Raw genomic sequence first — 14,303 nt, 5'->3', positions numbered from 1 at the left:
AGAGAGGGGACATACGTCTTTTATTTAGTTGCATCGATGGCTCCATCATCATTTCCTACACTAAACATTAGAATATGCCTTTCTTTGTTATTTGTAGGTTCCAGACTCACTACCACTGTTATATAATGTTTTTATATATTATAATACATTTATGGTAATTAGTATTAACTCGTGCCTAGCAACCAAACTATTCATAGATGGAAATGCCTTGAATTAAAATAATTTAAAAAGATATAATGCATCCTATCCTCTTATATTGTTTATGAATCTTAATTTGTGGTACTCATAAGAAATCAAGGGGGCGTCAGGGGGATCAGGACCCACCCCATCTGAGAGTAAAATTCTTATTAATTAGTATAATAATAGTGTATTGCACATAATATATACTTCAAATAACTGTGTAAGTAGTAAAACAATATAAATGCAAAGGCATTTTACGTTCAGAACTATTTTGAGTGCCCCCCTCCCATGCCTCACAGTGGTTTGGACCACTGCTTGGTTTACTCCCTGAACGGTAACCGTACGCAGCGTCACTGCCAGATGTGAGTCGAGTGCAGAGTTGAGTCGTGCATGCTCAGATATAAACGGTTTACGCCATAATGTGGCATTCTGAAATTAGTAAAAGCCATGTAACAGAACAGAACAGGGAAATCATTTCAAAAACGTTGTAGCGATCTATGATAGTTTGATTGCTAGCGTTAGCTCAAAACGCCATTCAAGTGACAGCCTTTGTTGTGTTTGATGCTAACTTGTAGCCAGCAATGAACCAACTTTGTTAAGTAGGTCCATTGTTACTGTGTTGACATTACAGAAGTCTCTCGTTAGCTCAAATGTGCACTTGACTCACGTTGGGGAGTGACACGCAGTCCGTCTGTATTACGTGGGCCCCTTCAATAATTGCTCTTAAAGCAACACTAGAGAACTTTTCCCGCTGTGGTCCCCCTACAGGTTGGAAGTGGAATTGTCCACTGCATAAGGTAAAGTAATGGACAATTCTGCCTTAAACCTGTAGGAGGACCAAAGCGAAAAAGTTCTCTATTTCTCTCTAGTAAATGTTTTGTGTATTGCCCCTCCCCCCATCCGTTAAATGCATTTTACACCCATGTGTAAAGTTACAGTACAGTACGGTTTAAAGAGATTAGAGCGTCTAGAGCCTTTAACTGTAGAAAGCATGTGAATGTAATGTGATCAAAACTGTACTCAGAAACAACACACAGTCGCTTAATAATGCATGTTCGCTGCTGAACACACACTTGGCTCCACAGACCTGTGGTAGGGATGAGCAGCTTGCAGGGTAGGGCCAGTGGAGTGATGGCATGTTGGTAGACCAGGGCAGACAGACAGCCTGTCAAACAGACACAGCAAACAGTCACAAACACTTACATATATACAACTTGTTTCCACATATGCACTAGTACTCCCTAAGACCTGTGAACAGACTTTCATAGCACAATGGACGCATTTCCCATTTAATAACTCCATCGTGAATAACAAAAACGGACACTTCTGGTTCCATTCCTGACAGCAGGAACTTCACTTCCCATAATTCCTCTTTTTAGGTTGGGTGGACTTGGTTGAGTGTGGCTTGTTAGATTTAAAACAAACTACTGTAAATGTAGGAAAAGAAACACATTATTTTGGTATTGGTAGTTGTAAAATAAAACCAACCAAGGAAAAGAGAAGAATGGATGATGAGTTGGGAGGAAGAAATCAAGAGAAGGCAAGACAAAGTTAACAGATGTCAACTTTCCTCATCGTGGATCTGGCAGCCATCTCTCTCAGTACACACGCACGCACACGCACACATATACACACACACATATACACACACACATATACACACACACACACACACACACACACACACACACACACACACACACACACACACACTCACAGCCTTGCACAGTGTAATTAGTAAAGAGAACATGAGTTAGATCACTACCTTAACTACTATAATTAAAGTAGGATTACATGTTTAAAGTGCCCATATTATGAAAAAAATCACTTTTTCTGGGATTTGGGGTGTTATTTTGTGTCTCTGCTGCTTCCACACACTTGGAACTTGAAAAAAAACATCAATGCTGTTGAGTTACATGTGAGATACAGTTTCTGAACGTCCTCTGTCTTCAGTCTACGGGTGAGCTGTTCAACACGTGCACGGCTTTCTACGTCCCTAGAGACGAGGTGGCTTACCGTAGCATGCTAGCATACTAGCTCATTCTCAATGGCTAAACACTGCTCCAACACACACTAGTTGACCATAATCACCAAAAGAACTACTTCCTGTCCCTGCTCTACTTCCTGTCCCTGTTGTGTCCCTGGTCTAGAAGAAGTCTCCCAGCTGATCCTGCCTTGGACTGACCAAAGCTGGAGAAAGAGTTATCTAGCTGATGGGACCTTACCGAGCTACTGAGCATGTGCAGCTCCCAACAAAGATAAGATAGAAGTGAGATGTCTCACTCTGTAGCTAAAACAAGTGAGATGTCTCACTCTGTAGCTAAAACAAGTAAGATGTCTCACTCTGTAACTAAAACAAGTGAGATGTCTCACTCTGTAGCTAAAACAAGTAAGATGTCTCACTTTGTAACTAAAACAAGTGAGATGTATCACTCTGTAACTAAAACAAGTGAGATGTCTCACTCTGTAGCTAAAACAAGTAAGATGTCTCACTCTGTAACTAAAACAAGTGAGATGTCTCACTCTGTAGCTAAAACAAGTGAGATGTCTCACTCTGTAGCTAAAACAGAGATCTTAACACACAGGGTGAAAAGAGGATCTCCAGCAAGTGAAGTACAACGGAAATATGGTGTTTTCTGAAAATGAAACCATGGAAACCTATTCTGGTACAACCCTCAAAATACAATTATGATCCTGGAAATGAGCAGAATATGGACACTTTAAAGAACTTTGACAGACACAGAAGGAAACCTTTCTTCATGTGAGTGTGTATTCGAGGGTAGAGAGAGGGCAGCAGGATGCTTCCACTGACCAAAGTAAGGCTCGTTGGGGCAGCCCTTGAGCTTCACTCCTTTGGGGCTGCTCTCAATCAGGAAGTGCCTCACCAGCTCGTTGGTGATGTCACCTGCAACAAAAGAGAGGGAGTCTAGGTACCACACAGCTGACGAACACCGAGCCATCAAACTACATGGAGGAAGAAGAGCTACACAAAGCACTGGAGTAAATACTTGGTGCATTAGTGACCCCCTACCTTTCTTGTTCTGATGCACTGAGGGTGGAGGAGAGGCCACCTTCATAGCCAGGCCGTAAGCCCCCCTAAACGAGTGACTGTCCCGGATCACAAAGGCTCCAGGCTCCCTCTCTCTCAGCAGGCCGATGGCTGTAACAAAGTGGACAGTCAGGGTATTTCACACTGTCAGAACATTGGTTGTGAGGGTAGTGATACATTCAGTATCTTAAGCTAGACTGGGTAAACCCGGTCTAGCTTAAGGTTTGATTCCGCCCTGCAGCTCGGTCTGGAAACCTGCACGTTTAATTCTCCTGCTATAGTTCACAATTTTGCGGGAACCAATCACAAACTGGCTTTTCTACCTGCTGTGCTATTGGTGGTTTAACACCATGACGATAGAGAAGGAACCAAGCAGCTTCTTTTTTAACTTTCAACATAGCTGCAGCCACCAAACACCACTGAAGAGCAGCTAACCCGTTGATGCCGCTGTCAATGTCAATGTCAACTGGACCATTGCTCCGATGGGTTGAAGGACTATCCAATAGAACACAGTCATCTGAACTATGCCTGTCGATCACGCCTCTTGTGCAGAGAAAATACAGAGCAGACTCCCCAGACCAACACTCGGTCTCAAGTCTATTGAGCTTGGCTTGGTCTGGTGATAGCGACACGAACATTAGGCCACAATCAACTCTTTGATTTTAAGTGGCTTTTAAGTGGAGTTTCCAATGGTGGAACGTAACTAATTTACTTATTTACTTACTTTAAGTACTGTACTTAAGTACAAATGTTGAGGTACTTGTACTTTCTTTAAAGTCTTTTCTTTTCATGTTACTTTCTACTTCTACTCTGCTACTACCTTTAGAGTCTGCTCTGTATTTTCTCTGCACAAGAGACCAACGGGCATAGTTCAGAGGACTCTGTACGCAATTGGATCATCATTCAACCAATCAGACCAACGATCCGGGTGACGTAGAAGCGACAGTGGCATCAATTAAAATTTTTGCACACAAAACACATGTAGTTTATAAAAGACAATATTTTAGTATACATTAAACTAGCCAACACTATAACGGCCTACTAGTCCAGAGAGGATTAGACCATTAAACACTTGTTGATCTACAGAACAGTTTGGATCGTTTCCAGTTCTACAATGTGAGGATGTTTCTGCATTGTGTTCTTTTACTTTTATACTTTGAGTACATTTTCCTGATTATACATTACTATTACTTTAAGTCACATTTTCATTTTTTACAGTGTGGTGTTAGTACTTTTAACTGAAGTAAAGGATCTGAATACTTCATTCCACCGCTGCTAGTTTCAGAATAAACTTGGATAACATAGTTTGGAGTGTAGAGGAAGTCGGCTCGTTAAAGGATCATGGTGAACCAAAGAAGACGCTAACAAAACGTTAAAGAACAACCAAGAGCAAAGGAGCAACTCAAGTCCTGGCCCATTGTCAGTCTGCATTTCATTAAAAAATACAGCTTTTAACAAGACACTTTGATTTAGACACGCTATTGTTAAAGGAGAACAGCTTTGGATCAATTACTTCAGTATTTAGTTCAATGCCTCCGCCTTTCCACATGTGATAGTTTAAGGAAGGAAGATGGTGGAGATGAGCAACACATGCAGATGTTATCTAATTCTCTACATATGTTGTGGCTTTTCTTCTGGGACTGCATGGCACTAAGTATATGTGTGTGTGTGTGTGTGTGGGTGGGTGTGTGTGTGTGTGTGTGTGTGTGTGATGTCATTGCAGTTGAGCATATGCTTGTATTTACCATGCTTTAAACCAATACCGGCCATGAGCAAATGCAGATGTGGCAGCCAAAAGCCACTGACCTCACAGCTAAACACAAACGTACAGTACAGAGATCTGCAGGTTTGTACTTATTTTTTTTATTTTTTTTAATCTTCATGCATATTCATTATTGCGTATGTGTGTACATCACTTATGGAAAGTGATTATGTTTCGTGCTTTATAACGTGAAAAAGCTTAACGTGGTATAATTGGTTCAACGTGGTACAACATAAACAACTTGCCTCTTACGGACAAGCATAGCTGCATGCTGCAAAGCTTTCAGCTCCACCTTATGAAGCTGACTATTTGATATTCAAAACATAGGTTTCAGGTGGAATATTCCTTAATATAACTGTCTAAACATTTTGGCACACACACACTGAACCGCCAATTCCCCAGCAGGCATCTGGCACCACAAAGCAGAAATGAAAGGTCAAGTGTCTAAAGGTCATTTAAGGTCATTTACGTCTTTCAGCATCTTACCTTGCTCCCTGGAAATATCTGGCTTGTACCAGAACTTGGACGTGTCTTGGACAAACTTGACATTCAGCCTGCTCTCGGGACTTCCGTCTGCAACAAAAAACAAAAGAATGTCACAGAAAGGGAGGGAAACAGAGAGGGACTCCTTTTCATGTGACTCCAGATGACGGCCTTACCGGGCATATTGAACCTTGAGAAGTCGGAGAGGGTGTGGAAGTAGCTGGGCGTGCCTGCTCCACCCATCGGGGACATTATCTTCCCGTTCAGTGTGCCATAGGACAGTGCTCCGTTTGGTCTATCGCCGCTCGACATGCGCCTCTTCTCTGGAAGCTGGGGCTGGAAACCGGGGGCGGGGCTGCCCTGTCGGAACCCTCCACCCATCCCCATCGACCCTCCATCCTGGTAGCCTGCAGGGGAGATGGGGAAGGAGGGAGTAGGGGGGCCCTGGTAACCCGAGGAGCTGCTCTGTCGCGACAGGTTCCCGTGTCTCTCATCTGGGGTGGTGTACCCGCTGTGCATGGGGTGGCGGTCCAGACTGGGGCTTCTCTGGGACACCTTGGATACGGAGGTGGAAAGAAACAAATAACTCAAGTTACTGACACTGTAACAATGGCTGGGGCAATATGCTTTTGTTCGATTCGATTCTTTCACAAAACATAGGTACCAATTTGACTTGTAGTGTGATTTTTCATTTACTGCAATTGTAGATGTATTGCGGTTCAATACTACCGAGTTTTTCTATTTCTTCTTTAACAAAAACAGAAGTTGACTAATGCACTTCTGGAGACAATTTATCAGGAGTTATTTCTAAAAACTAAATGTTTTCTAAGAAGAATGCACATCACATGTCGGTCAGGCTGACATTTATTTCCTTTGTAATGAAGAACATAATGCGTCTTTTCTGCATTTTTTTGTTCGCGCTCTGTTTGGGTGGAAACATGATGTCTGCTGTCTGCTGGACTGAATAAACAGAAGATATTTAGGTGACTCATTGGTTAAAAAAATAAAGTAAAAAAATAATAATGGATTTAAAAAAAATCATTACAGTACTGTTTTTTTGTACTTCTACTTTTTAAAATCCGTACTTTTATTTTTTCTCAAGTACATTTTGTTTAAACTTTGCTTCATTATAAATCAGATCCATTACAAAGTGAGAAAAATAAATGTAAATAAAAAATGCAAGGAAAAAAATGGAGTCCCGGAAACTACTGCAGGGAAAAATGGGTCGTTGGTGTTTTTTAACCCTAAAATCTGAAAAAGGATGGAGAACGGCCACCAACGGTGCCGACCAGTTAGATTCAGCTGGAGTTAAACTCGAGGGTCGATGATACATCATACCTCCCTAAATGTATTTAATGTCATTTGTCAACGTGTTTCTTTACTGTTAAAAAGGTAACTAAGTAGCTTTTAATCTGAGTACATTTTAAATGAGCTACTTTTTACTATTACTTGAGAAGTTTGTTTTATACATTTAATGCAATTTTACTTACACTTAAGCAGGAGTTTATCAAAGTAACAGTACTTTTACTTTACAGGGTTTCCCCCACAAAAGTTGTTTAGACCGATGGCAGTTTTAATGTAGGGCCCGATAGTTTCTGATAACAGAATCATGGACTTAATCTCGAAATTGCGAATTTAACAAAGCTGTAAAACAGATTTCACAGGGCTCTACATTAATTCAGTGCTAAAAGCTAACTGGAGATTTGAAAATATGACTACGTCTAAGTTTCCAACCGAGCCACCCCAACGTAAATGTAGTTTAAAAACGTCTTACAAACACATCAAAACTACTTCCCAGTGGCTTAGGCCTGGTGGGGGACAACTTAGGCCTAGTGGGTCACCAGGCCTGCAACACACTGGGGTTAACCCTGGTAGAGTAATTTTGTACTCTTTCCTTCTCTACCTGCGATTCAGATGGGTGACGGCCCAGAACCGGACTTCCTTGGTGGGTTATAGATGGCTGTCGGCCGAGCACGGGGCTGATCTGCATGGACTGGCCCAGGGACGGTTGTCTGCTGAGAACCGGGCTACGCTGAGACGCCTGTCCCAGAGAGGCCTGTCTGCTGAGGACCGGGCTGCTCTGAGCACCCTGAGACGGGCGGCGACCAAGGACGGGACTGCCACTGAGACCCAGCGTACCCACATCAAAGCCGTTAGCCGGCGCCGTGTGATGGCCCATGATAGGACCATCCTGATTGGCACACGGGCGCTGCTGGAGGACCGGGTTGTAGGGGGATCTAAGGATGTTGGTCCGGTGCTGTTCATAGGGACTTCCACGGCTGAGCGTTGTCTGGGAGGGTTCGGAGGTGGGTGGGCTGGGATCTGAGACCGCATAGCCCCCCAGCAGGTTGTTGGGGCCAAGGTAGGATGGTGTAGGGGTTGTAGTGCCAAGGTAGGAAGAGGTGGGAGAGCTGGAATCCAGGTAGGAAGAGGTGGGGGTATTCAGGGCTTGGTATGAGGGGGTGGGAGTGGGGTAGGCACTCTCTGTAGCCTGGGACCGGAAGCCTGAATCAGATGTGGGTTGGGACGGCGTGCTAACGCTGCTCTCTGCTACGGGGCGATCACTGGAAGAGATTTGGAAACGTTTATGAACCTTGCAGAAGTTTTACACACATACAACTGTTTATTTGGATGCTAGACTTTGCAGATTAAAAAGCATTAAACTTTGTTTATTAAAGTTTAGTTTATTACAATCTGAATATTTGAGTAGAAAGTTAAAATAATAATTACAAAAATGAGCAATTGACAGGGAAGGCACTATGTGCTTGAAAACAAGAAGCCACCCATGGCTCCAAACCACAAGTCTTTATTTTCAAATGCATCCCAAATGTGGCCGGATGACACCATGTAGTAAACACAGTCATGCTGAGGAATACAGAGAGACTGTTGTGTCTCTGAAGGTCTTAATTAGCTTTGTATTGTCTCGTTTGGCAATGGCTTGAATGGAACGGGTGTTCTGTCCACTAAAGCTTTAACAAAATAACCAATCTTCCAGTGAAAGATCTGGCCAAAGTTAAAGAGCATTGTTTATTGGTCTCACCTCGGTGAGATCTGGATGGGGCTGCTGCTGGACAAAGGTGGGTTCAGCGTGTCGGAGGAGGGACTTGGACTTCTCTGGTGGCCTGTAGTCTCTCCCGGTGGACTAAGTCTCCGAGTGGACGTGGGCTGCTCTCCGCCCGCCGATGCTGACATCGCCACGGACTCGACGTAGCTTCTTGGTGCTGCGTAAGAGAGAAATAAAGGTTCTCTGTGAGCCATACGTTTTTTTTTCTGCTTTCCTGTCTGTATTTGGTATTCCCTTTACCTTTGTAGCATTGTAGTTGTGTGACAGAGATAGTAGTAGTAGTATGAAAACTGTGGACAAGATGGATAGGCCTGAAATAGTATATGCTGCCATGAGAATGGTTTGGCTTCTCCAGAAAAGAAACGAAAACAGTAATGGTTTGGCCACACAAACTACAAACAAGCCATACGTAGGTAGACCAATGGAGTGGAAGAGGTTAAAACGTGGGATGTTGATGATGATCTGTGGCGTTAGAGCAGCAATCTTACCTTCCTCACCTTCACTGCTCTCATCATCTGTGGAGCATCATTGGAGATAATCCAGAGAAACAGAATCATGTAAAGGAACAGTGGTACAGCAAGAGAGCTCTTTTCTGTGCCATACTCATGATATTTGGTGTGTGTGTTTGTGTGTGTGTCTGTGTGTGTGTGTCATTATTACTTTTTTGTGTTTTTCATCTGATCATACTTATTTAGTTAGTTTCAATAAAGAAGTGAGTGTTCTGACCAACCTGAGCCTGTTTGATGGAGCAGGATGTCCGCTGGGTTGTGGGGCTTCAGACCCAGGGCTGACAGTGGAGTCTTGGCAAGACCAGGGGGGGACCGACCTGAAGACAAGGGGACACTTATCACCACACAGCATCATACATCACTGACATCTTGACAGCTGCTACCTGTTGACACAGTCTAGCAATCATTTATCTTTTTGCTTTGTTTTTAGAAAACATTATACATCAGAAAATGATGCCAGAGTGTATAAAACAACCAGCAAATCATCGCTGCTGTATATTCTTATACGGGGGTCTTCAACGTTTTTTTAGGCCAAGGACCCCTTAGCTGAAAAGGAGACAGGGGCATCCTATATGTAGTATTTTAATTGTATAAAATTGAGTTGAAACTTAAACTGGGCCAACAATAACATGTAGGGCACCATAAAGCCTTTACAGAGATATTTGGATAGTGCATTGTTGGCATATTTATATATTCATACATCATGTTTTAATGTTAAAATATAGCACAGTGAATACCTGTGACTACCTAAACTACAAGCCAGTAAGCCTGTCATCAATGTTGTGTAGAAAAAGATGCATCTTTACAAATAATATGTTGGATTTGAGTACAAACGTTTTTATGTTTTTTTTAACCATTAAAACAATAATTTGTAAGGGCCGCCAAGAGGTCCCGGACCCCTTGTTGAAGACCTCTGTTCTTTTATATAATACACAAGTAAACAGCTGTCAAGACAACAAGGCATCAAGACAGCTTAACACACAGGAGCAGCATGTTCAGAGGGGTGCGCTCATGCTCTCACAGGGGGGGGCAAACATGCATGAGACTGATCACCGGCTGACACGCTGGCAGTGACCCCCCCCCCCCCCACTCTGCCAACAGCAGATTAAGGTGTGTGTCAAACACAAGCAGAGCTGGGTCAAACTGAACAAAGGGGACGTGGTTCCCCAGGAACTCCTCATGTAGTTTGTGATCCTTAGTTGTTGATCTTTTACATTTGTGAGTAGGGATGTAACGATACACTCAACTCACGATTTGATGTGATTCATGATTTGATGTTTAAGACAGCAGGCAGGCAGGGTGCTGGTTTTGGTGAAACAAGGCAGCAACAAGAACTTATACACAAGATGACAAGAGCAACACAGAGAGCAGCAGCTGCTGGGTGATTGGAAGGATGTATCTGTGGATGTGTGTGTGTGGCTACATCTACACTAAACAAAACGATCTCCGTCCACACAAGAGCTGGAGCTCCAGCAGCAGAGCTAACCTCGGTCAATGTAACACAACTCATATTGCATGACCATTGGCATACACTGCAAGCAGATTGTCTGAAGTTACTCTGCAGTTAGTCTATATCCATGACCTTCCACTTCCACACACAACAGACATTATGACGTTTGTACTTCTTCTTTGTCCATTTCCTTCCGCTTTCTTTGTTGTAATTTTAAACTCTGCATGATTTCTGAGGACTATGGTTACCTGGTTCTCAGATCTCTGCAGGGTAAATCCAGACAGCTAGCCAGATTATCTGTCCAATCTGAGGACTATGGTTACCTGGTTTATCAGATCTCTGCAGGGTAAATCCAGACAGCTAGCCAGATTATCTGTCCAATCTGAGGACTATGGTGACCTGGTCCTCAGGTCTCTGCAGGGTAAATCCAGACAGCTAGCTAGACTATCTGTCCAATCTGAGTTTTCTGTTGACGACTGAAACTACTTCTGAACGTACACATGTTCCACCAAAACAAGTTCCTTCCTGAGACTATGTAATAACGCTAGCCAAGACAACTGTGATTGCTTTAAAGACACGCCAAATAAACCAGAGCAGGTTCTTCTCCCATTCCAGAATAAGGTGTGGACTAGCCGGACCCTACCGTGCAGCGCCGTGGAAGAGGGTCTGGCAAAGCGAGACTAATCTGCGTTAAAAAATCATGGATATATAAGTGAGAAAGAACAACAATGGTGAAAAGTAAGAGCAGGGATTTATTAGCTTGGACCGACGCCGAGGTGGAACTGTTACTGAAAGGTCTGTAAGTCACCTAACGGATGAGACTGACTGATGTGCATCGTTGTTTCCAAAGATCTCCGGTGGTGCCCATGCAGACTACAGTGTAGTGTATATTAAAGACGTTTCATTCACGGTATTGTTCCAGTGCCGCCAAAAGTTCGGCCAGATGTCCGTCTCCTTACGCTTTCTTTATGTTGGCATTCTAAACTCCGGTGTATTTGGGAAACACGTTTTGAGCTAGAGAAAGGTATGCATTTTTTAACCAATCAAAACGTAGTAGTGTAGATGTAGCCTATGCATGAGTGTTAGTGTCTTGTTGACACAGGTTCATTTCCAACTATGTCAATTAATGTAAGAGGAAGTTATGAGCTGTTTTTGACCCACATGTCTCTCTCTGAGACTTGCAGGTTGATTACTGATGAATATGTGAGTGTATGGGTGTGCCCATTGTGTTGCTGGTGCTGCTCTCATGTGGCTCCCATGCCAAAGCAGTGCAGAACTGTGATAAGTGAAGGACAAAGCTCACTCGGGCAGAGGGAAGGGACAGGGATTGGGGGATTGGGGATCCATTTGGCTGACGTTGTGGGACAGTGGAACTCCAACAGAGTGACGTGCATCCTCTACTTACCAAAGAATCCAAATCAATTCTTTGTTCTTGCAACCTAAATGCTTCACATTTAATTGAGGGTGGTGTGTGTCGGACAGTCTAGGTGAACAGTTGGGAATATGATTTAAGGGGCACACTACTGAAGATGACGTTGCAATGGATAGTAAAGTAATTAAATCCGGTGTCACATGCACTAAATAATTAACTAACCATGCACCTTTAACAAGTTTTGCAAATAACTCCAAAACTAATCTTAATTAACTGATGACAGTTAACTACAGCTGTTGCTCAGCTGAGAAAAAAAGAATCTAGTTTTGAGGTTTATCAAAAATCCAAAAAATTAAGGGCCTAGCATATTGTCTCAAAAATGCTTATCCAATTAATGTCAGTTCAAGATTATGTGTTTATCTCAGACAAGGTAACCACTGGGCGTCACTGTGTTCTCCCTGTAAAGGGAGGGAGGGATGTTATGCCACAGAGCACGTGTTAAAAATATGGTGTGGGTTTTTATGACAAACTTTTATGGGTGTGCCCCAGGGGAGATAGGCAGGAGGACCGAATGAAGTCATTGGTCGAGCTGGCCAACGACGCGTTACCTAATACACAACTCTTGTTTTAGCGTGGGGTGTATGTGAGACGGAGAGAGGGTAGGGAGGGTGTGGAGATGGGTGTGTGTATGTCTATCTTTATCTTTTCTATTTTCTGGACTTGAATATCCTAAACAAGTATTTCCTGTATTTATTTCTTCTTTGAAATAGTTACACTGAAAAGAAACAGGCTGGATAGAAAAGTGAGATGAACATTGCACCTGATCTAGCAGCAGGCCACGCTCGAATTTCTGACATTTACACCAAACTGACTTGACTGTTTTCTATCTCTCTTGGCCTTTTTTTCTTAGTCTGCGTCTAACTGAATGATGACTGCAGACATTCTTGTGAGAAAAGAAGGAATCAGACTTTAAGAGATGTGGCCGCTCAGGCTTTTTAATGAGCCAACACGAGGCCACAACGCCAGAACGTCCCACTTGCACATTTGAAATGAAGCCCTTTTACAATCTGAATGAAAACGAGATGAGGCAATAGTCGGGATATTGTTTTTCACTGCTCGGAATATGCTCGGTACCAAATGAAGTAGAGAAAAAAAGAAAGAAATGGATGTAAGTCAAGATAAAGTACCTTGAGCGATTGCCAATAGTCTCAAAACATGAATGAACATTTTACACCTCAAGACTTTCCTACAATAAGTTCAGTATCTCAAGTTAATCTACATTTCTGTTGTAAAAAAATAAATATATATATATATCATAAATTGATGAATGTTGTTGATGAATGTTGCTACATGACCTGATAGTGAAATTAAGCCATTTTAGAGTTAATGTAAGCACTAAGGATGATACCATAGAGACAGAGCACATTTCAGTCCGGTCCCCACCGGAGGGGAAAACAAACCTTTGCTCTCCATTGACTTGTATTGCATGATGGTGCCTCCTTGTCAATTCCCTCCGCTAGCAAACAACAGACAAGACCTGAAAGCTGCTATGTAATAGGAGGATAAAGAACCTATAAATAAACTTTTTATAGGCTGCAGAACCAAAAAGCCTAGCTTTTAGGAAGAATCAGCAGGAAGAATAGGAAGTAAATAAGAAGTATCCTGACACTAAGCTAACGTTATGTGTGCAGCAAGCATTTTGTTACAAAGCCAAATAAGCAAATGGCAGCTTTAGGCTTACTATATGTAAGTTAAGCTAAAGCACTTTGATACGTGGATGCTAAATCAGAAATCTATGTATTATTGTGTTTGCAAGTGCCTTAGCTTGCTAACACATAACTAACTTTTGCTTGCTAACACATAGCTAACTTTAGCTTACTAACACATAGCTAACTTTATCTTCCTAAGAGCTAACATGTTCTCTCTGCTGGATATAGGTGGCTATAATAATCCTTTGAAATGCTTAAATCTGTGGATTTTAGATAGCTACATTTACCTGCACTTTGGCAGTGTTTTGGCTAACTTATCGTAAACCGTGCCTCTGATTGTTTTCCTCTGCGGTAGGCGTGGTTTTTAGAGTATGCTGCAATGTGCTCTGTCTCTCTTGTCAAATACAACCTTCAGTTAAGATTTGATATCAATTGTGTTCTTATTTTGAATATAATAATATTCAATACATTTAAAGCAAATCTCAAAGAGCTAATAGCTGAGTATCTACAGTAACTGGGCCTGAGCTCCACAGTGCCATCTGTCAGCCAGAGGGGGGACTTACACAGGTTGAAGTAAGGGGTTTGCGGCGAGATGGGGAAGGCAGGGGTTTGGGGAAACACCTCACCACCAACTATGGGTGTAGGACTGATGGGGCCGCCCTCCATCTCCTCGAAGGCCTCCCGGTAGCTGTGCATGTGTCTCTGAGGAGCAGGAAAAAAACACA

At 42.7% G+C, this 14,303-nt stretch overlaps 1 protein-coding gene and 1 long non-coding RNA gene across 12 annotated transcripts in view; one reads left to right on the top strand and one right to left on the bottom strand.

Moving 5' to 3' along the window:
- The window catches only part of tns1b (tensin 1b), a 202,280-nt gene that overhangs the window by 6,277 nt on the left and 181,700 nt on the right, over positions 1–14,303 (bottom strand). For 9 of the 11 annotated variants that reach the window (XM_034884543.1, XM_034884534.1, XM_034884535.1 and 6 more), the window contains 9 exons: positions 14,142–14,280; positions 9,269–9,364; positions 8,515–8,695; positions 7,378–8,038; positions 5,651–6,029; positions 5,478–5,564; positions 3,212–3,340; positions 2,993–3,085; positions 1,268–1,345 (listed from right to left, as the gene is read on the bottom strand). In XM_034884543.1, the coding sequence (XP_034740434.1) occupies positions 1,268–1,345; positions 2,993–3,085; positions 3,212–3,340; positions 5,478–5,564; positions 5,651–6,029; positions 7,378–8,038; positions 8,515–8,695; positions 9,269–9,364; positions 14,142–14,280 (1,843 nt within the window). The remainder of the gene's footprint in view (positions 1–1,267; positions 1,346–2,992; positions 3,086–3,211; positions 3,341–5,477; positions 5,565–5,650; positions 6,030–7,377; positions 8,039–8,514; positions 8,696–9,268; positions 9,365–14,141; positions 14,281–14,303) is intronic. The other 2 variants (XM_034884539.1, XM_034884545.1) reach the window with 1 other exon arrangement.
- The window catches only part of LOC117952348, a 27,521-nt gene extending 13,218 nt beyond the window's left edge, over positions 1–14,303 (top strand). The window contains exon 4 of the long non-coding RNA XR_004658393.1: positions 14,292–14,303. This is a non-coding gene — a long non-coding RNA (uncharacterized LOC117952348). The remainder of the gene's footprint in view (positions 1–14,291) is intronic.

Source organism: Etheostoma cragini, chromosome 11 (assembly GCF_013103735.1).
Source record: "Etheostoma cragini isolate CJK2018 chromosome 11, CSU_Ecrag_1.0, whole genome shotgun sequence".
NCBI classification, from domain to species: Eukaryota; Metazoa; Chordata; class Actinopteri; order Perciformes; family Percidae; genus Etheostoma; species Etheostoma cragini.
This window is presented reverse-complemented; position numbering and strand designations above follow the sequence as displayed.